The sequence below is a fragment of the Anopheles bellator genome, chromosome 1 (genome assembly GCF_943735745.2).
Source record: "Anopheles bellator chromosome 1, idAnoBellAS_SP24_06.2, whole genome shotgun sequence".
In the NCBI taxonomy this organism is placed as follows: domain Eukaryota; kingdom Metazoa; phylum Arthropoda; class Insecta; order Diptera; family Culicidae; genus Anopheles; species Anopheles bellator.
Window position 1 is genome coordinate 19,474,696 of NC_071285.1, and position 23,312 is coordinate 19,498,007.

General features: G+C 47.2%; 3 protein-coding genes across 3 annotated transcripts; all 3 read left to right on the forward strand.

The window, feature by feature from the left end:
- Positions 1–8,919: 8,919 nt before the first annotated feature.
- Positions 8,920–12,146, forward strand: LOC131216730 (uncharacterized). Its single transcript, XM_058211289.1, has 3 exons — positions 8,920–9,478; positions 9,687–9,817; positions 11,445–12,146. Exons 1-3 carry the CDS (start codon positions 9,328–9,330, stop codon positions 11,595–11,597), a joined length of 435 nt encoding a protein of 144 aa, XP_058067272.1. The 5' UTR covers positions 8,920–9,327; the 3' UTR covers positions 11,598–12,146.
- A 4,509-nt stretch (positions 12,147–16,655) lies between these two features.
- On the forward strand, positions 16,656–20,299 carry LOC131209771 (uncharacterized). The gene is made up of 8 exons (XM_058202910.1): positions 16,656–16,848; positions 16,921–17,068; positions 17,132–17,297; positions 18,894–19,027; positions 19,093–19,359; positions 19,405–19,626; positions 19,693–19,868; positions 19,945–20,299. Exons 1-8 carry the CDS (start codon positions 16,688–16,690, stop codon positions 20,168–20,170), a joined length of 1,500 nt encoding a protein of 499 aa, XP_058058893.1. The 5' UTR covers positions 16,656–16,687; the 3' UTR covers positions 20,171–20,299.
- LOC131209781 (probable small nuclear ribonucleoprotein E) lies at positions 18,171–18,800 on the forward strand. The gene is made up of 2 exons (XM_058202922.1): positions 18,171–18,429; positions 18,518–18,800. The coding sequence occupies exons 1-2, from the start codon at positions 18,294–18,296 to the stop codon at positions 18,652–18,654; spliced, it is 273 nt and encodes a 90-aa protein (XP_058058905.1). The 5' UTR covers positions 18,171–18,293; the 3' UTR covers positions 18,655–18,800.
- Positions 20,300–23,312: the final 3,013 nt, after the last annotated feature.

Here is a 23,312-nt window from a genome sequence, read left to right on the forward strand (position 1 = left end):
GAAACACCCGATGTGGCAGCGTGGAGAGGAAACCTCCAACGGGAAACTACGCGACATGCGCGACGACACGAAGGAAAATAGAAAATAAAGGCTAGCCAAACGAAAACACTTTGTCTCATCAATATTCATGATTGAATTTTGAGGTGTACGACAATGGGAAAAGCCGACACGATCGACAACGGTAGGCCGATTTGTTGTCACACGCATGTTGGCTCACTTGTCGTAGCCGAAGGCCGGAATGCCGGCTGCCGACGCAAACAGCACCAAATCCGGTGGACCGTGGACATTCGAATTAAGCAAAACCTCCTGTCCGAACCTATCGTACGGGGGCGCAGAGTACGCTCCAAACGGAGCATAGGATCTCCCGACAACGGCGGGTTGTGCGGTGCATTCGTCAAACTACTTCGGTAAGCAATGCACTTCCACGCGCCAACAGGTTGAACGGTAACCTCTTGAGTGGTTCCCTTGGTGCCCGTGTGGGCAGAAGGTGACGAAAAATAAATTTATTTGTCTATAACATTACCGTGCAGTGGAATGCGGGTGCTGGAATGTTTGGGCATTTCAAACACTGCCCCGAATAACTCAATTTTACTTCAAAGTATTTTCACATATAATGTACGTTTTTGTGTGGTTACATTAAAAATATTGTGGGAAGCTACAATTCAATACACCAAAACATCGAGCATAAAAAGGGCCATGAGCAGCATAAATGATTGCGAGTGATTGATAGCCACGCGGTAGACAATCGAGGATCTGCAGAGACAACAACGTCCGTAGGTCACGTGCTTGAGCTTCAGCCATGCTATCAATCGAAAATTAAGCCCCGAAAGAAACGTGAACATCTGATGCCCCGAATCGTCCCTTGAGTGGGACTCATCAATATCCAGTCGAACCCTGCCTGGCCAGACTGTTAATTAACGTTGATTTATGATCAATCAAATGTGCTGGCTGCTGGCTGCATTTTTTGATCGATTTCGTCTGACGCGATCTGCAAGAGAGAAATTGAAATAAATCATTGTATTTAAGTTGTCAATAAAGAATGAAGCAAATAAACCTATTAAATGGTAATTTTTGTATACATATTTTCGTTATGTAATTATAAACAAATAAGATTTAGGGACCACAATTATTGTTGTCTTTCGTTAAAGTATACTAAAGTACATTACATCTTTTTAACTAAAATTGTTACAAATAAAAAATCAGGAAATATAACAACTAAGTAAAAATGGATAGAAAATGTTACAATATTTTAAGATAATGCGAAATACGAGCAATAGTGAGATTTGTTAAAACATTTACATGTTTTGTGCCGATTTTGTCTAGTGTTGTGGTTGTCTCACGCCAGGTGTGGCAGGCTTGAAAACTTATCGTGTTTTTTCCGCATGTGTCCGTTCCTGTGCAACGCGCATATCTAAGATCCGAGATTGGCAGTTCTAGAGTCCTGTTGTTGTCTCCTGTCCTGCTGCTCCTGTCCTGCTTCCAGACGTCCTGGGAAAAAGTGGAAAGTGGATCAAAGTGTGTAGGGCTGTGATTCCTGTGTCGTTCTGGACAAGGACCCGCCGGTGGATGGCACGGGCTGCGGTTTGCAGTGGCGAGGAGAGGCAGCACAACTTGAAAGAGTTAAGAAAAAACACGTTCCAGAGCAGTCAAAGTCAAAGAACAAAAGTGTGTAATTCACCTCTTGCATTTGTTGTAGCTCTCGAAGCATGTTGCCAACAGTGGCAAGAATGAATGATGTTTTTGAAATTATGACTCCGGGCGGAGCATTTACGCCGTGTTCAAGGGGAGAGATGGGAAATTGGTTCCTGGTTGCGAACCCATCATCCAGCCGCCAGCCAACTCGGCCGACTACGCGTCGGAAGCTTAATGGCGTGCATTCTGCGAACTCGCCGCGCCGTCGAGAATGGCCGGGCCGGAGATGTTTTTGAAAGGAACTCTACCGTCGCTTTGATCTTTTATGCACTTTCCTCCGGTGAATGGTGGAAAACGTTGATGCTACGCTGTGGACGCAATGGAAAAGTAACTTGGCCTCGTGCCGCCAGGAAACACTTGGCAGCGCGGGCACCCCTTTCGGCCGCCGGGTCTGCGGCGGGCAAACAGTTTTTCGCGCACAAAAAAACGCAAGGAATGCCCCGTGCTCGGCTGCAGGGACACGGTTTCAGTGAAGTGTGTGATGAAATTTTTCATGTTATGAAATGTGTTCTTATCCTTTCGCCGTAGTGGGGCAACTAGCGAATGCATGATTTGGTGGTTCGAAGCCATCTCTCCACGGCAGAGATAGGCTCGTTGTTCAAGGAGCCGGGGCCATCAAACGAACGGCGAAAAAGAGATGCCGGTTCCGCGATTCGCTATTTGTCGTTGGATGGAGTACCTCGCCTTCGCCACTAACTAAGGGAACGAAACTACTGTTCTCCCGTAACGCAGCAGACGCGCGTCATTCGCGAGGCTATCCTTTTCATCGTGTACCCGGCCTCGGCTCGAGGTCCTTTCCTTGGTTCGCGGTTCCAATGAATAGCAGATCACAAGAGACGCCCGGTGTTTCATTGCACGGTGTCTCCAGAGCATCCGCGAAGATACATTTTCTGCCAGATTGCATTCAATCAGCCTCTACATCAATGAAGCGATACAGTTCTAAATAGTTATTATGGCCATAGTCCCAAGGCAGGGCACGGTATGTCAATCAATGACTTTTGATTTTGAATCTTTCGCAATCAGAATCCACACTTTACTACTTTACGGAAGGTAACTGAATTGTTTTATACCGTTTAGTAATAAGAAATTTAAGAAAGAAACATTCCAAACGTTTTCAAAATCGAGTATCAATGAAAGTATGAAAACACTCCGCTCGACGTCGGATTTTCGCTAGTTTTCCTTTCGCCGCGCAAGCTTACCTTTAAAATTTATAGCTTTATTTTAAGGAAATGGAAACTTCCATTTAAATATGAGCTACACAGCCACAAATGAAGCTACGTGATGGTCTGCATCGGTGTTTTGTCTTGAAATCCAGCCATTTTTCCGAGAGTGCTTCGAATACGAATTGTTTCTTTAGACTATGAAGCTGGAGTGATACAGGAGTACCGTCGTGAGCCATTCGAAAAGAAAGTAAAACTATGCCTCGGCCTGGTCCGAAAATAATTACCGTAAGTATTAAATGGCCGCATTTCTTGGTGCCAATCCTTCAAACAAAGGAGTGCAGCTCCTTGATGCAAAAAAGGCATTCCTGCAACCATTTCTTACAATTCATCAGATTCATTTGGTGAAAGAAAATCCGTGTTATGTTTTGCCCGGTAATGATATTTCCTCCAAATAGACTAACGTTGATGATTCACGCCCTGTCGGTCACCCTGTGTTAGAAACGTCTATTTCACTCCGTAGTTCGGTATCTTGGAATCACCAACTTGAGTGACGGCGCCTACAGCGTTGCTGAGAGGGACGTGAATGATATTCGCTCCCTTTAAGAATTCTTGGGCATAAGTGTTCTCTTTGCCAGGGGAAACTATTTGCCAGCTTCTGTACGGCACTCGATTTGCCCCCAATAATTCGTCAACTTGATGAAATTATTTTCCCCTACGCACATTGATATCTCACTTGCTTTACCGTCCAGGTCGAGTTCATGACTTCGGTTGGCTCTGGCGTTTAGTTAAGATGAAAGTTGAAGCAAGTTGATGAAAGTTGAAAGGGATTTTTGTCGCTTCGCGCAGTTACTTAAAGCCAGTAAACAAAGGATTATCACTTTGACATAGGAGTTGGATTTCTTTTTCTGAGAAATCCAAGAAATGTTTGTGGTACTTGTAAAACATTGCAATATCTTATATTGAGTTTTACAGGTTGTTTGGAGAAACACGCTTCGCAGTCGATTTCGTACATCTTATATTGACACTCGTTGAGATACTCGTTCAAACTGCGGGCGAGTTGACGACATTATTTGTTTTGCCCGCTAAGCCAACAGAACGCAAGGAATTGGATTAAGATTATTGGACCCCACATTGAATCACGAACGAGAGAGAGAAATTTTCATTACACTGAGTCCATCGCCATTTCCAGGCACAGGGTGTTGATGAGACGTGTAAATAAAACAAGAATTAATCGCCCTCGGCATTATTCCGACGAGAGATATGTGTGCGATGTTTGGATGTTCGGCGGCGCAACATTGAAAGGGGGTTCCGAAAAATTAGATTTTGCCACCACACATAGCCGAAGGAAGTGCCGGTGTTCGGGAGCGCCACCGGGTTACCGAGAGCTCACGGCTTAAATACGCCGCCGATAGATTGGAACCATTTTACTGGCGGGCGCTTTTTCAATTACTAACCGAACCACACCGTAAAACCGAATAATCCTTGATAGTCGCACCATTTGGGACGACACGGGACGGGGCTGGCAAAATGTCGCTGTTACCACTTTGGCACGACGAGGATGCGGATGTTTGGTCGATAAACTTGCCGCCGGCGGCCGCAGTACATTTGTGAGAGCTTCCGTTTTGGCGATGACGAAAGTTAACCAAGCATTAAGAGACCGAACGACTCACGGTTGGTTGTTGTTGACTGACGATGGATGTTCGCTCTGATTAGCTGCCGATCGGTGTTTTATTAAATTTCAATCGAATAATCCATCTGTAAAATCTTCGGTGTTGGCAAAGCGCACGGTTCAGTCGATATTGATTGGCATGCGGTAGCGGCAGAGTACTACGTATAATTAAGTGCCCGACAGAAACCACAGACCACAAGCTTGATTTCCGCGGTGCAGAGCTGAGAAAAGCGAGATTCAATGATTTGTGAAGTGGTTCAGTTCAAGGGGATAACTTGAACCACGTGAAAGGCCGATCAATACCAACAAATAGTTGGTAATCAAATCAAACAAATCAACTCCCTTTCAGCAGCTTAAATCAGCAGTCTATTAACATTTAATTGCTGTAAACACGTTGTAATCATATTTTTTAATTGTACAAAATACTTCAACAAATTGGTTTTAGATTCTGAACCTTCACTGGGGGTTAACATGAATCGAATAATTGGTGAAGACTGTACTTCATACTTTCTTTTCCTCATTTTTATTGAATTAGTATACCAAACGTTAGGTCAAATCAACACTCATTGGTTCGTAAATCTTTTCATTCGTTTCAGTAGTGAAGCAGCTTCGGTTTGACCGTTTTACAAATTTGCGATTATCGATGCTTATGCAATGCTCATAGAAATCATACGGGTTTCGTTTTATTTTCCTCAGTCATTTACAATTTCAAAAGAGCGAGTTTGGCACAGTTTTGAATACAATGACTGCTTCAACTGTAGAATCAAAGGAACAACGCCAAGCGATGCGTTATCAGCATATTGAAAATCTGAACAAGAAACAGATTCTATGGAGAGAAGTAGAGTTAAATAGCGGAAAATGCTGAATAAAAATAAAACTTATCCAACCGCATTTTGCTAATGCTATTTTCTATAGAGTTTATATAATTTAATATAAGTATAGCATAGTAATTTTTAATTTTATTTCATTCGAAATTATTATTTAAATTCAAATAAATTTGTAACTGATTTTTTTTATTGCGAAAAGAGCCATCTACCGAGAAATAATGCAATCGTGAAAAGACTTCTAGTGTAACAATAATGCATACATTTAGGCGATATATCGGAAATGCCAAGGCAAACTTAAACTTCGCTTGCAAATCGTTATGAAAAATCGTAACGGACCTAAGTAAACAGTAAACTGAGAAATCTAATTAAAATTTCCAACGATTGAACGCAGAAAAACAACGGTTTGCACTCAGATCGCTGGCGTTTCACGCGCAAACGCGGTCAGGCTTTTATTCGAAACTTGTCGTTTCAAATGAATATGTTTCTTTCTTGTGCTTACCTGAGGTTCCAAAACCTGTCTCGGTGGAAACGTCCACTATCGATTGATATTGGTACTTTATTTTTTTCTCGTAAATTATGCTTTAATTAGTATACGAATACTTTTGATGTGTCGCTCATCCGGACAACAGGAAATGGTTTTGATGTTGTTACGGTAACTTTCCTGATTGAGCTGTTTAAGTTTAATATTTTAGGCTGCATACAACGAGTACCAACATACAGCCAAACCGGTTGCGCTCATAATGGCAAATAAATCAATTTTCAGGAAGATAATTGCATTATTTCAGGAGAAGTTCATCCTGTCGAACAAACCGGTAATTGAATCGAATGCACTCCACTCAGGGGCTATAACGAAATTTGTTTGGGAAACCCCTGGACCCGTTTGGCCGAGCACACAATGCATCAAACTCCCCGCTACGCCCTGTTACCTAATTTAACCCTAGTTTTATCAGAGTTTTGATAAAACTCTACGAAGTCTGGTGCAATTCTGCTACAACAATTGACGAAATAAAACTGTCCAAATAAACCTTAACCTCGTAACCTTTCGATTGTGACATCCGCGAGCGCTACAAAATATTGCTCATTTGATTGTATCGACTGTGTTGTGGAATGTACAAATTACAATGGCATCCCATTAAGCGCTTGTGTGCGCCAGAAAACCCGTTTGCTCCTGATCGATGTTTTACATTTCGGGCCCAGAGTAATAACACACACAATCCGCCGCCCGAAAATGGTGCACAATGCGTTTGGCGGCTCCGCAAAAAGGGGCCCATAGCATTTATGAGCGTCGTAGCGGCGGGAAGTCGAGTAATCCGAAGCATAAGCCGACGGTAGGTGACACCTTTTTCGTGCCGCTGGAATGCTCCTCGGTGCTGATTGATCGGCGGTCGTTGATTAGTAACTAAAAACTTGTTTCCTTTCGCCTTTCTCGGCTGAACATGGGCAAACTTTCGCCCGTGGCGATTCATTCATGGCAGTTCCCTAGGTATGGGCACGGCTTTGTCAAAATCATTATCATAGTTTCCGTGGCTGTGTCGCGCAAGATCACAAACCATATGTGTGCCATGGGTCGGTAGTGCCACAAAAATAAGCCACATAAAGGTAGTTGTGATGCCGTTGGCTCGACGCATTGCGCAAAACCGGTATCAGCGAGTGACGAAAATAAGCGACGAAAGATACGAATCAGGGGGTATGAGGTAAATATCTTGGAAGCTGTCCGGCCGCTTACGGTCGCTTGCGGTTATGGTCAACTTGGCCGCTGTGGCCAAGGAACACGCGTGCATCGGGGCACGTTCAATGTTTTGGTTTTGTTGTTTCGAAATTCCAGCTGCCCCTGCGCGATGGGCGATGGTCGAGTATGGAGAGCCTCTCGAGGGCCTGGCGATGCGATCACTGCAACGGGGCTTATGTCTGGCCCAAGAAGAACCGCATTTCACTTAGTGTTAAATAATAATAACATCTGCTGCTAAATCTGTTTCTGGATGTACCGATAGACTGGGTGGCCAGTTCCCCAAACGTTGGTCTGCCGTAACTCTTCTCGCTGGGACGGGAGCACATGTTTTCACTCCCCGTTGCTGGCGACTTTGAGTAGCGACCACGATGAACGGACACGCCGGCGCGGCTTTCAGTTTGCGGTCGCCTTCAAATGAGTAAACACGGCTCCTAGTTCGATCGGGCGCGCGATCAGTTCAACCTTGCTTGGCGCTGCACGCAGCGCCGATCCAGTCACGATCAGCGAGCTGAGCCATTCCGGACGCGCGACGTATGCAAATTGACCGGAACAAGCCGCGAGTAATCGGTCGCTCATTGGCTCAGTGGTTCCGTGGTGGTGACTTTTAGTGCCCGTCAGTGAGTGTCGTTCGTTCCGCAAACTTTGGTTTTGTTGCTAAAATTGCGTAAGAAAATTGTGCATTTTCCGTTAACGAGTCTGTTGCCGTGGGGATTAATTGCTGGAACGGGCCACACTAAGGTCGGAAGCGATCCGTTCTGTTTTCAGACATACTACGGTGGACAAAACATAACCCAAGACAACCAAGGATACTATTTGAGTGTTGTGTGTCGTTTGCCCTATGCTTTGCTTCAAAGAAGACCGAATTTGTGGAGAGACAGTTCTGAGTTCAACAGTTCTGGGTTATTCCTAAAAAGAACTCTTTATACAGTTTTTGAATATTAGAGCCTATTTTGAATATTTGAATTGGAATAGTTTTTCAATATTAGTTTTTGAATATAACAATATTGTAGCCATAGATGAAAGGCATAGAGTAGGGATAATTTGGAAGGTGATGAACAGCAAAGATCATTTGAGTTATAAGCGATAGTTCCATAAATTGTTTGGCCACAGTAGTATGTAACGATTTCCACCCCACACACCCCGGGAGACGACATAATCCGGGGGGCTCCCCACGTAAGCAGCTTCCAGTTCCGCCATCGAATCGAAAGTGAATTTCGCGGGAAACCTGTTCCAGCCCTTTCTCTCTCGCCGGCCGAGGGGCGCTTTGTATCGTTTCAAGTTTATCACTCCACCCGGCGGGCGGCCACTCCCAGTGGCCATGGGAAAGCAGTGAGCTAAAACTGGAACCGTGTGGAGCGTCAAAAATAGCGTCACCACCTGTGTGGTGGGCCCTCCGCTAGGTCGTTACTGCGAAACGTTCCTAGACACACGCTGCACTCCGAAGTGATCAAACCGAGGAACAATCTCTTCGAGAGTCGATTAAGTGAAGGCAGCCGGTAGGTCGCCTGTTGCACTCAGAGATGCACCTCCTCGGGTCCTCGGCGGTGACCTTTGCACATTGCTACTCCGCGACTAAATGGCAGACAGGGCCAGGTGTCTCGCCTGCGCCCCACGCGAGGTTGTTTACGAGACAACGTGGCGTGATTAGGGAAGCGACCGGCGAAGCGGAGGAGCTGTGGGGGCCATCACTCAAGAACTTGCGGTGTGTGTGAAGAACACTTCCGCACTCCGAGGAATTCGTTAATGGAACGTTTGAATACATTTCAGCGGTATCGATCCTCAATGTCGGCGGGTCTGGCAAGGTGACACAACCGCCAGGTGCCTCGATTACCATCTCCAACGCCCGAAAACGCGGCGTGACACATGTGCAGGTGTTTGTGCCTTTGATTGAGTGCGTTAGCGCGAACGATCGGCGAGTCTTCAGCGTGGCGGTCGCGAGAGACATCTACGCCGTACAAAAGACTTGGGCGAAGCGACGAACCTGACTGTTGGCTGGAATTTGCCGATCGCCGCGCACAAGTGACTACCACCGCCACCACCGCTGCGTGGCCACCGTGGAAGGTGCGTGAAGACGGGCCGTGAGCGATAACCGGACGCGGGATCGACAGTCGCTCACCGCAAGTGCCACCGTTAGCATCTCGTGCCGCGTGCGTTTCAGTGATCCCGCGTGAAGTGCGTGCAGTGTTTCCACAGTGCTATTACCTGACCGCAAACCGGAGAAAAAAGGAAAACACAAAAAATCAAGCCATGCACGATAAGCTGCTGGTGCTGGTGGTTGGCGTGCTGTGTGCCTCGTTAGCCAGCCTCCAGGTGGCGAGGACCGACTTCAGTGATTATGAAATCGATTACGACGAGGAAGGCTTTTGGATTGGCCACGGGCTCGGAAGCCGCAAAGAGGGTGCGTTTTTTTCTTCCATTTCCGTTTCCAACCTCACCTCACTCTGGGTGGGGTCGGTGACGTAACGGCGTGGCCGACGAGGAAGCTGCTGCCGTGGACCGGAGCCCGCCCAGCAGGCTAATGAAATCCAAAATCTTCCTCTCTGTTTCTACTTCTCTGCTGCTGCTGCTGCTGCCGGATCCCGGGTGGATTGGCTCCCGGCTCACAGGAGACGAAGTCCTGAAGGTGCTGCACAAATCGGTCGGCCCGTTCGTGGAGCCCCAAAACGTCACCGTGGTGGAGAAGTTCAGCGCGGCCGATGGTGAAAGTATTACGTTTACACAATTCAACTCTTCTAAGGTAAACACGCCGCTAATGACGGGGTGATAAAAAAGTGAAATTAATGGCGTGCCCTCGAAGATGGCGACCGGGAGATGGCCTAGTCGATCCCGGTGTCCCGGCCAGACATCACAATGACACAGTCTCGAGACCCCCAGCAGCCCATTGTGGCCCGACGATTTCTTACGTGAGCTCACTTGGCACGTGTCGGTGCTTCATCCGTCGCCGCCGCTTGATGGGATCCTTCGCGCGTTGTTTGTTGTTTTGTGCGCGCGGGAACTCCGCATACGGTGAAGTCATGTAACTCCGCGGATTGTTGTGCGTAGCCCGGATGGCCAGATGGTGGCCCTCAGGCTCAAGCGGTGTGGCAACGCCGGGTGACGCACGCAATTCGCTCGCCCGCCCGGCCGAAGCGAAAGGTTGATTGAAAAGCGAAGCCGATCTTTTGCGCATTGCGACCTCCCGACAAGAAAGACCGCCGCCGCGTGTTTGGGAGTACGTTGGGCCGTCACTAAGTTGGTTGGAATGTGTATCTTGAGTGGACCACCAGTAGTAGTCAGTAGTAGCCGCCTGTGCGGTTGCGATTGCGCACAGTGACCTTAGCGCCCTGCCGGGGTCAGCAGTGGCGGCGCAGGAGGGACACACATTTTATACGAGGGTGGATCGATAGGTTTCCGATCTCTTAGCTTGTGGATGGCAACAACACCAGTAAATAGAAGTTAGTGAATTTTGGTTGTCAATCATCTGACAGTTACTGTGAGTTGATGTCAGTGTTTGGTATCAAATGGACTAATTGGAGTAGAATTCTGCGTATGGAGACACTGTACCATTATTTACAGCTGTGAAATTTTAGATAGCCAAAATTAAACGCGATCGTAAAACATGAAAGATGATCGATCGGGACGTCCGAAAACTGTAACAACAGAATTAAAATCAGAGACATAGCAGAGCTTAAAAACATGTCAAACATGCTCGAGACCAAAGAAAGATTAGAAAGATTTTCGTCAACTGAAGAAGCAATCGCCTTCGAGAACAATTTTTATGATGAAAACAAGAATCATTTTTCCGACTACTTCTATTTGGATGGGAGCATCGCTGGAAAAAGTGTCTGCAGAGCTACAAGGTGACTTTGTCATCTCTATTACGTCGGGAAGTTTTCAACCCACCCATTCATACGTACGCAGTCATCTTGGACCGGGTTCTTAATTGAAACCGGCCGTTCGCGAAGGCGTCTGGCCAACTGCTGGCCGCTGGTCAGTGAAGCAAGCTGTGGGCTCTGGCTTAATTAGATCAAATTTACGATCGGTCGTGCAGAATGCGATCATAAAAGTGGATGAACTATACTTTGTGTGTGCGTGTGAGAAGTGGCCAACAAAAAAAAATGCTTACCTAATGCCATTCAAACGTGGCCAAGAAACACACTGCGTTTTTAATTAAAACATCACAGCAAAAGAATGGCAATCAAATCGTTGCAACAGAGCGCAGAGCTGATCGTTCGGCCAGCAAAGCGCAGCATACGTTTTCGTAACGGCGTTTGCTCTCGTTTTTATTTAAATCCTTGGAGTCAATCCTTTGGAGCGCTGACAAAACTGTTAATGTCGTTAATAATTATCTTCTCGATGCTAATGCAACGTTTCCATACTTTTAGGTGCTCACGTACTTCCACGAGGTGGTGCTGGATTTTAGTCCCAAAAGTTTCTACATCCGGCTGAAGCTGTTCAACATCACCAACCTCCGGCTGCAGCGGACCGTGTACGGATTCCGGTCGAACGCAAACGCCATCAAGCCGGATGGAAGGTAGAGGCGCGCCCCAGTATCAACCATAGGCGGTGACCCACCAGATAGTAGAGTTGCTAGGCGTTAAGTCACACTCGGTACACTGTAAGGACTAAGCCATTAGCCAGCTAAGGAATGAAGCCAAAAATGTCTTACATCACTCTCCGCCCGCCCGACGCTTGATCGGGACTATATGGAAGGCGTGGTGCACAAATCCGTCTGCGCTTGCGAAAGCGGACACAAGTTTCGAAAACGGTGTTCGATTTCGTAACGGCGGTAGGTAGGTCCCCCCAAATTGATTGTTGACCATTTGTCAACGACGCGTGACGATACGCTAACGACGAATGATTGGCAAAGGGGCAAATATTGTTTGAGAAGCGCGAGCAGGACGCGATCGCTATCGCGTGAATCGCGGGGAAGGATTTGAGGCAACAGCGCAGACAACGGTCAGAAGGAAAAATTAACACCCACCCATAGACACTGTCGGTAGAGATGGAAGAAGAAATAGTACAGTAACAGTTGCAGTTACATTAATTTATATCGCTTTCTGTTTTTGTGTGTGCCGTTGCAATGGGAGAGCGCATTTAAAACACCCGTAAGTGGTAAATAAAGTTAAGATAAGCTTTAAAAACAAATAAAATCGTAATGAAGGTGGAATAAACAAGCCAGAAACACTAACTTTCAATAAAACAGTTGTTTAAGTATCTCTGCGGTAGACATTTTGACAGAGATTTTGCAAGACATTTGAATGATAATTTTTTAATGTAAGTATAGTTCCTTAACTTAATCGATAACTTTACATCAATCAGATAAATTAAATGAAATGCGGTCAAGAAAAAACGGTTCATAAGAAGCTAAATTCTGAAACACCATTTTCGAAATAGAAAAGCAGTTGTGAGTCATTTAAATCCAACTGAAAAGGCAAAACATAATTTACAAACAATGAAATGAGTTGATTAAGTACATTTGGCTAAACCGACTCTCTTTTCTCTATTTCTCTTTCTTTCAATAACTTTGAAATGCGTCATCTTTTAAAAAGTTTCATGTTCCCGACTACTCCCGACCCGAAATTCTTTTTGACCACGAATAGTCTCTCGTTTCATTGAAAGACATCTCTCTTCATTCGTATAAAACGAGTTTGAGTTTTTTCACTCAATCATTACACAATTCAGTTCAGTCAGATCAGAAGTTTCTTCCCAAAGGTGTTTGCCTTGCTGTACACTGAACGATCTTATTTGATTGAAAGTGTGGAAAAATTTCCGTTTCTTCTCCTTTAAATTCACACAGAGCGTGACAATGCAGACTAAGTGTAGGAAAAAAGGTTCGACCAACAGAATGGATGTAGACTTCGTCCAACATTTTCATTTTGACAATTACTTACAGCTGCAATAACAGTGCTCCAAAATTTAAAATGCTGGAAGACTAAGATTATGGCAAAATGAAAGCATAACAAGAACTGAGAGTGTTCAATAATCGATCCATCAATTGGCACGGGCTAGATTTAGGGGATGTTTGACCAATGATGGAAAAAAGGAACGTTCCGAATGTCCAACGTATAGCAGCAACTTCATGGTTCTATGGGTGGCAGGAACGAACGGAATGAAAATGGTTTCCTTTAACAGACAAACACTCTTTTGCCCTTTGCCAACTTGCAGCGAAACTAAATTATCGTCCTTATCCGTGTTTTCTTTGGAATGTTCCATCATCTTTGATAAAGTAAAGTGAAATGCACTACCGATGCGGATGTTTACGTTCCATCCTTCTCCCCTACGAACAGCGACATCAGCGAGGACATCCTTTTGTCGTGGTGGACCCTTTAAGCACGGAATACCCTCCAGCAAGTTGTAGTTGAGTTGAGTGGTTGAAAATGTATTTTACATAAAATGAATTTTCAATTAATTCTCCCGACCCAGCGATTCCTAGCTTTGGCTAGAGGCAAAAAGTTATCGAATTCTCGCCCCATTCGGAAAGGATTACGCATTCAAATGGATTTTAATTTTTCCTCAACACCTACACGAACTCAATATCCTTTCCGTTCCCGATGCACTCCTCGAAAAGTGCAGCTCTCTGAGCGTGTGTAGGTGTGTGTGGTTCTCTGCACCCTAACGTATTTTTGGGCCATAAACTAGTCAACGCCCGGTGCTGCCGTGGAGATAAGAGGCGATGCGACAAGGACGTCTCGTCCGCGGCGTGCGCGGGGCGTTGAGCTGCGATTTAACGGAACGGCGAAGAAAATATGCACGCCAACGGGCGTTTCGTGCAAACAGAATGGCGTGATAAGTGCTGTGAAAATAGCAGTTGAGAAATAAATCATCCGCCGACCGAGTGTTTACTTTTGGCAAACACTCGTCGCTCACGTGCTTCCGCTGGGTCGGTTCCCTGGCTGGCTGGAGCAGGCATTCCATTTACTTTCTTTCCCCAACACAACACTTGCCACAGAGGAGCCTTTCAGCCGATCGCTCTGAAGCGTTCCCGAATTTCTGGCGAAGTAGACCACTGAAAAGTGGGTAAGTTGTAAAACTAAAATAGAAATAATTTTGACAAGACGGCGAAGTGGAATCCAAATGTCTGTTTGTGTTGCTGCTTCCAGTGGAATCGCTCGCCACGGTGACAAAACCCGGGCGGCCCTTCATCTTCATCGGGAATCAGCGTCATCGGCACGCACTATCGTTGCCAAAATCAACAGTTATTGAGAACGGAAAATTAATTTATACACCCTACTCTTCCCGGCCAAACAATGGCGGGTGGCCATCAATCGGTGCGATATTGCTTGCTTTTATCGTTCCGCTACTCTCGTGTCCGTGAATCTGAATCTTTTCCATCTTTTCTTGGTGGCGAAGGGTTGGTCTGGCTGTGTGTCTGGTTTGTTGATGCAAAGAATTGATACCAATCAATGTGGGCGGTCCTTCATATCCGATACGGTTCCTGGGGGTGGATGTCTTTCGCACCGTAAACACTCGCACCGAAAGCCCTCGACGTGAAAATGATATTTTTGTAGCCCGTCCAGGACCCGGGGAAGGTTTAATTTTCTCTCGAGTGCTGACTGATTGGATCCTTTTCGGGCGCTGAATCAGAGCGCCATTTCCACGTGCTAAGTCACTGATTTTCTGTATAGAAAAAGATGTTTGTCCTGAAGGCCCTGAAGGTGTGTGTTCTTAATTGAGGGTCATGAGCTTTAAAATAAAATTAATTCCACTCTACAAGAAACGTTTAAACAGAGTATCTCGTGTGTCAAGCATTATTCATGGAGTTCTAAGCGTACGCTTTTCGTTTCATTCAAACGCAAAACTTTATTAATGAGACCACTCCAGGTACCTTAATTGTCGCTTGAATATTTCAATTTCAATTGAATACACCCGGCAGCCCACGTGCGTCGGTAGTAAATGGTATTTTAACTTTATAACCCCCGTCTCCGTAGCAGCCCATTTCTATTCCAACTTCGACAAACCCCATTCAAGGACAATCACGTTTCGTGAAACTTTGGGAATCTGTCATCTGCATGATTGGACGGTCCGGCCGGCCGGTCGGTCGAGGTCGGGTCACGCCGAATTGTGGACGACTCCCCACATTCACGTTTGCTCCCGATTGGCACGTGAGAAAAGTTCTGCTTAATAATTCTGCGAATCAACCACCGATGGAGGAACTCGTTATGACTCGGTTTGGCTTAGTCGTCCGTAAAATTTACTACGCTTTGCCGCATTTGTATGCTAATTTGTATGCGCGTTTGGGACCGAAACTTATAGCGAGGAGCGTTGGCTGGATTGGTTGGCGATGGACGCTGTCCGTCGGAATGGTACGCCATTACATCAGAACATAAGTTTTTCATGATTTCAATTCAGGGGAGTAACTGGCGGTAACTTCCTACCTTCTAGGTCACTTACCATTTAAAATGTTGTGTCGATTGTTCGGAGGTACTTTCCTCATTTTCTAGATTCTTTTCGGGCTTGTTAATTGTTTAGAATTGGCGATGGTTGGTGAGTTTCAACAACATACTAAAAATACTGGAATATAAACTATTAAGTCGAGCCGACTCAGACTTCCACACGATGTTGAGGTGTAAATGTAGTGGCTGTTTTGAAGACAATATTCGATATAGAAAATACATTGAAATATCAACGAAATTATAGAGACTGAACGAAATATAGCCCACATGAGTATGCTTTAACGAATAAGAGAATTGGAAAATGATGCAGAAAGTGACTTCAACATACGCTCTCAACTGTAACCTCAAATGTATTACACGGTGAAAGAGTCAAGTAATTATTGAACAATTATTTATTACTCACTTTAATGCGGTACACTTTCGGTGATTACTGGGATTTCGCTATAGTACTAGGAAGATCAGTAAATTTTATAAGAAATGCTTTGTTACACAAAAAACAAAGGAAACACGAGGTAACCTCCATCGTAACGAAATGGGGAAGGAATTCAATCTGCAGCCTGATACAAAATGTGTAACTGCCATTAAGCAAAATGTATGATCTTCAGTAAATTTTAGTAATGCAGATTAAATAAACATTCAAACTTGCTATTAATTGCTATCAACTTTTTGCTATATTTAGGTGAAAACTTTTACATAAAATTTGCCTCGCAACAGATGGGTTAATTGGAAGGGTTAAATTTAACATAAATTAATCGTGCATCTTAAAATGTAACTGAATAAATTTGTCATCGGTTTGTTTGTTTGGTCGAAAACGAATCGAACGTAGTTCTTTGACTGTAAAATTAGCGTTTTTCCTCTCAGACGACTTTTCCTTGATGATAATTATGGCGATCGATCGTTATGCTGATCACCGAAAATGAACGAGTCTCTCCAAAACCTCGACATTGCATACCGCAAACGGTGATATCTTTAATTAATAATGAACAAAAAATAAAGATAAATTTAATAAATAAATTTGGGCAAACGGTCAGCTAATTTTTCGTATTTTTGTTTTCGAACGGCCAGTGCGAGTGTGTTAGTGAAAGCGTCGAAAAAGCTAAAAAGGGAAAGCTCGAATGACAGCTGTCAAAAGGATTCGTTCTGGTTTGTTTTGGCGTGCTGGTTTGTTTTGTTTGTCGTGAAACGGAGTTTGAATGAAATACGAAATCAGCTACCATAGCGACTCCGAGACGATGGGAAGCCGCGCGCAGTCCGCAGTGATATGTGACAAGGTGCCCCAGCTCCTGGAGGATTTCAAAAAACTTTCGGAAGATCACGATACGGCCGATATCGTTTTCGTGCTCGGCCCGTCCGAGGAGCGCGTCTACGCCCATCGAATTATCCTGATGGCCCGGTAAGATCACCCCGAGGTTTGCCAGAAAGGACTCGGAATTCACTAACCGTCGTTCCGTTGTCTTCTCCGTAGGTGCAAATCATTTCAGAACACAAAGCGGGGCGAAATTTGTCGCATTCCTGGGTGCACCGTGTCTACCTCGGCTCCGATCGCCATCCGACTGCCGCACATCGAACCGGACATCTTCCGGCAGTTTATTCTGTATGTCTACACCGCCAAGGTAACCACGCTTCCAGTTGACCCATTCGGAGTAGGTTCTAATTTCCTCCCGGGCTATTCGCAGATTATGCTGCAGGATTCAAAGGTGTTTGAAATGATGATTCTGGCGCAGGATATGGGCGTTGAGGAGCTGAAGATCGCCTGCGAGGATCACGTCGGAAAAACGATGTCGGTTGCCAACGCGTGCACATTCCTAACTGCCGTGATGGAAATTCAGGAGAAAGCCTCCGGTAAGTGGTAAGTATTTTGAAGTCGCAGACGCGTCTAAATTCGTTTAAAGTGAAACAAGAATATTAATTTTTTCTAATATTTTTCGTGTTTTTTTTTCAGTGACCACGTTTCGTTTTACCTTTCCTTATCTGGCTACAACTGCCGAGCGGCCTCGGTCGGCCATCCGGCCAATTCCTAAATCGAAACCCAAACAACCGGCCAAAGGTTCCAGTCACAAGGCATCGATTCGCTATCCCATACCGCAGCTATGATTTGATGAATCTCGTGCTCTATACTCTCACCTCCATTTTTTAAGAACTCGGTTGCAATCCCATTGGTGCTTTCTTACTATTCGGGGGACGAATCCTCCGAATATGAAGAAAGTCTTGGCTCTTGAATGGTCGATGGAAGAAGCAAATTTGACCACCAATGGAGCTTCTGGCTGTTCAGTAAACTGGTCGTTGAGCAGTTCTTTGAAATGCTGGGCCCACCGCGAGAAGATCTTTGGCTGGTTACTGATCAACCTTGTCACGGCAGCAGGTCTTAAGTATGCAGTTGTTTCGGTGACACTTTGTACAATTGATTTGTGGGTTCGTAACGCACTCTGTTTCTTCAAGTTCTCGTATTTTTTTTTGCTCTTCCCACAATTCTCTCGCTCGTAGTTGCTTCTTCATTTGGTTAAAAATCTTTGAACGTTGAAAAAAGTTTATCATTTTTCGTATTCTTTTGTAATTTTCGATTATTCGGTCTTTGGTATCCAGGACACAAACCTTACGCAGATTATACAAAATATTTATCCAAGACAACAACTTTTCACAAGCTTCATAAGTTCGGTTCGTTCCCGAAGGACGGTCTAGGTTAGAAGCGACGATGGCAGCACTGGTTCGATTCTGGTCTGTCATTCCGTTTGCGCTTGTTTGTGTTTCGGCGTGTTTTTCTCCGGCATCGGTTTCGCGAAAAAACGGTAGTTGTTTGCCTCATTTCTGCGATTTGAACCGTCTACAACCGGCTTGAGGATGTCGTTCAAGGGGTCAAAAGTTCAGAAGGTGATGGTGCAACCCATCAACCTGATTTTCCGATACCTCCAGAACCGCTCGCGCGTCCAAGTGTGGCTGTACGAGAACACGCACCTGCGAATAGAAGGACACATCGGTAAGGCGCCGGCTTGGCCTTCGGGCGATCCATAACCTTCCGCTGCGGGTTGCGGCCACATGTATTAACGTTTTTGGCCACCTTTTAGTTGGCTTCGACGAGTACATGAACCTGGTGCTGGACGAGGCGGAAGAGTACAACATGAAGAAACAGAACCGGCGTCAGCTTGGGCGCATCATGCTCAAGGGCGACAACATTACCCTCATCCAGAACGTGCAGAATTAGTGCATCGGAACGGCCAATTCCTTCCTGCTCGTTTTGCATTCATTTTAGGTTTAAACAGATTGAAACTTGAACGAACTCCAGTTGTGAAGTTGAACGTGAAATGTAATAAATTTCGTACAAATAAAGCGGATCGAGGAAAGAATCCACGAAAACTGCTCCCAGCGTGTCGTGTTGAACGTGACGGGTTTTAAGACTCGTTTGGGTTATGCCATTTGATCATGTTTTTGCACCCATTTCAGGGGCCAAGTGCGCCGCGCCGTTTCTTGAGAAATGCATCACCTACATTGCGGAGAACGCGTCCGAGTGCGTCAAAACGAACGCTTTCCTGAACCTCACGAAGGAAGGCCTCATTCAGGTTATCTCGTACGACAATGTAAGTCTAAGCTGGAGAATGAAGTGCCTTCGTTTTACGGCCACATAAAATCCCCACTTCCGCAGCTCGGATTGGAAGAGGAGGACGTTTGGCGGTGTGTTCTGGCGTGGGCCAAAAACCAAGCCGGCGTAACTCAACCGACCGCCCACTGGTCGGAGGAGGAGAGGCAGCGCGTCTGCCTGTACCTGGCCCCGGTCATTTCGCACGTGCGTCTGTTTCTCATCGACAGCCAGGTGTTCGCCGAGGAGGTGGAACCAACGGGAGCCGTTCCGATCGAGCTGTCGCTTGAGAGATATCGTCGGGCGGCGCTTCACTCAAACAAGCTGCCAACGGCCGCTGCCACAGCCGTTCCGGCCCCGGCCGGTCCGCTGACGGAGAACGACAAGCGGCTGCAACCGCGACTGATGCTGAACCTTTTCCACGGGTCGGCCATTCTGAAGAATGACAAAATTCACTTCCAAGGCACCCTGAACGGGTGGTACGGCGGGGCCGCCAAGCAAACCTGGCGGATGGTGTACCGAGCCTCGACACACGGATTTGCGGCGTCCGCGTTCCACCGCCACTGTGACGGTGTGGCTCCCCTCTTCATCATAGCTTCGGTGAGCATCTAAAGGAATCGGGTGACGCTGGGCTGTGGCTAACATGCGAAACTACCTTCCCTACAGAGTGCCGCTGGGGCCATCAGTGGCGGATTTACGGATGTAGCGTTCGCCAAAACCAACCGGAAGGGTGGCTACTTACACTCGGAGAAAGCATTCCTGTTTGCGCTCAACTACGGCAATGAACCGCCGACGAAGTTCGACATCGTCAAGAAACCGTACGCCATTTGCTATCATCCCGAGTAAGTGCGGTTCCCGTTTGTGCCAAATTGGTCATCCCAGATCAGGTACAGGTTTTGTTCTTTTACCCAATTTCAGCTGTGGGCCGATCTTTGGCGCTGGAGCGGATCTACTCATCGCTAGCAACTGCAACGTGACGATGGAATCGTACTCCAACTTTCCTCACTCGTACGATGGGCCTAACGCCGTGTTCGGCCATTTGTTCGGAGATTACAATTTCTCCATTATGGACTACGAAGTGTTTACGCTGGCTCCATCGGCGGCCCCGGTTGGCAATAAGATTAAACACGACCGGTATCCCTGACCGCTCGCTGCTGAGAACCATCACAGGTCGGCCGTTTCTTTTCTAGGGTTTTCATTCCATATACTCGGTGGTGTTCGTACGATCCGGTTTTAGTTTTAAAAGTTTTTCTAATAAATTTAGTGACTTTTGTACGCCTTCAAGCCATGCCTTCAGAATCCGTAATTTAGCTCGCTTCATCGAAAGAAAAGAACGAATGTCTCTCTTAAGTGTTTCAGATTCGGAGTTTGAATTTTTCGGATTCTAAACCCCCCTCTCCCAAGGGATAGCTTTTATTATTAAAATATCGAATGTAGCATTAAAACTAACTCTACCGAGAGTGGCTTAACTGAATACTCGAATCGATCAATCATTTGCCGGTCAAAGATTATGCAATGGCCCCCCCCCGCGGGGAACCCATTTGTAAACCAAGAGTTCAACCCCGAGAGTTAGTTGTCTGCCAAAACGCGACACTAAACTCCGCGGTCCGCATGCGCCACCTTTGCTGCAATGTTGCACCCGTGCCCAAATGGCCATGGCTCTGCGCCTTCGGGATGGGCTCATTAAAGCGCAGTAAAGCGCCTCATATTGATCGATATGCCAATCATTCACCGTTCCAGCTCGACCAACCGAACGTGTCCGGGGGGGCGGGGGCACCCACGGATCCAACCCGTCAGGGCTTAGCCCTCGTCGATACAATGCCCTCGGGCCGGGCAAAAAAACCGGGACAAGTTCTAGCGGAGAAGAAGAAACTGCAGCGCGTACTCTAATAATGCAATCAACCTCGGCTGCTGCTGCTGCTGCTGCTGGCGGAGAAGAATTCTGCAGTCTCGACCGGCGCTGGTTGCGACCTCGCTCTGGGTCACGCTGGGCTGGCCGGTCGTGAGCGGCCCCCATGAAATACATTTGCTCCGTGGGATATTTGCGGATTGACGGAGCTACCGATCCGCAAGATAGATCGACATTCTGGGCCGGCCCAGCGTGCTGGTTGCTGGCCCCCATTCACTCATCCCTCCATGTCCTGGGCATACGGCAGCATCTGCCGCCGCCATCGCCACGGTTCGAAAAGTGACACGCCGTCGTGCACTATGATCCGCCAGAATTAAGCCTATTAATTATGTCCCTTTGCGGGCCGCGAGTCCACTGCGCTAATCTGTGCGCCCTCTGGCAGCGAAGATTAATATCGTAGCGAAAGTTATCCATCAAACCCGGGCCGACGGCCCCAGATTTCGCCGTTCTCGGGCCTCCCGGTGGGCCGGGTGCCTGCTGGCGGCCAGCACAAGCATGTGCACTCGATTCGGTCATGCGCTCCGGCTGCAGCCTGCCTGCATCGTCCGGTGAGCGAAATCTCGCGAAAGCCCGTCTCGCGCACCGAGATACGATTGTCGACAGAAATATTTCAGGCACGCTGTTGGCCGTGGTCCGTCTCGGAGCTGGGAGCAATGCGGCAATAGGTAGCTCCTGAGGGCCGCCGGAGGCCCCCGTATTGGCCGGGCTCAATAAATCATTCATCAGTTTCGGAATGCTTTCCCGGGTGTTGCGGGTTTTATGTTGGCATGCGCACGGTGCACCGGCCCCATATTACATATGCGCCCGATGGAGCGAACCTAACCTGCATCCCGAAACAATTCCAATTCCTTGGCCGGGCAGCGGGCGCAGTCCTGCGTCCAGATGCGCGCACCGCTCGCGCGGATGATCGATGCTAATAAAATTAAGCCCTTGTCATTATATGGGTATTAGCTTTTGTCCGGTCCCCGGTCCGGTCCGGTCCGCGGGGCTACTGCGTAAGTTCAGCGGCAGCGGGATATATCAATACCAGCGGGAGCCTTCGGGGGCCAGCTGGGCGCCCGAGTGCGGGCAGCATACGTTGCGTGTCGACCGGAGCCCAGATGCCCCCGGGGCCGGTGGCTGAAGAATGCGTTGAACCGGCAACCGGCATTTTCGCAGCTTCTGACAAGCGATGGATCCGATAGCGCGGTGACCTTCTGAACTGTGCGCCGAGCCGAGTGTTTCTGGTTCGATCGTCTGTACTGCGCCGGCACCGGTTCCCGGTAATCGATTTGAGTAATTGTAACTGTATAATTAACCTTATCATACCGCTACGCGAGGGTAATCTGGCACTGGTCTGGCACTTCAGCCTGGGACCAATGGGGAATCGATGGTCAAAACTACAAAAAAAAGTGTTGGTTTAATGGGCAGCGCTGGTGTCTGTCAACTTGGCCGGTCACCGGTTCGAGACCCGTTCCGTCGTCGGCCTCTTCAGCAACCTGTTCAGCAGGGAAAATCTTCAATCCGCTTTCTTCTCTCGTTGTTGGTCACACTTCGTGTCTGCGGAGAAGACCCGAGAGGTGGTGGTAATCGTGGGTAATTTAATTTCCTATCAGCCGCAGCATTCCAGTATCGCACACCCACCCACCTTCTTAACTAGCTCTCTTCCCTGTTATCATCCGCGAACGGGGACACACGCGCGCCGCGAGTGTGTGGCCTCCTCTCGGGATCAGATTTCCCCGATCGCGCGCGCTGCTGGACGGCTTATCGCGTGCCATCGACGGGAAGAGAGACACGGAATTACCGGCCCGGGGGACGCGACGACCATCTTCTCGGTCATTTACGAATGCAAGGTGTTAAAGGGTAGTCACCACCATTTACCAAGGAGAGGTCTCTCTGGTGGTCGACTGTGCGTTTTTCGACGCAACTCGTCGTCGTCGTCACGGTCTCGCTGTCGGCATTATTCAGGTTCGGCTTAACCGTGTTCTGGTCGGCACCACCACCCCCCCGGGCATTGTTGTATTGGGGAAGCCGAGAAGGAAGGCAGAGACAGACAGAGAGAGAGAGAGAGAGAGAGAGGAACGGCTGACACTCACATGCTGCAAAGGTCACTATTAAAATGACCTCGAACTTGGTGGGTGCCCATATTTATAAACACCCTTTTCCGGGTGGGGCCTGTTGGGGCAGCGGGGGGCTGCTCCGGAGTGGCCACACGGGCTGCGGCCAAAGGGTCCCACGACAGGCATATTGACTCATGGCAGCAAAGTAGTAACGTCAGAGCTTCATAAATATTTATCCACATGCACATCGGGCTCGAAGCTCGAAGGAGTCGGCCGGGGCCGGGATTGGAATAATGTGTGCAAACATTTCGCCCATTTTGTGGAGGGCACCCCTCTTC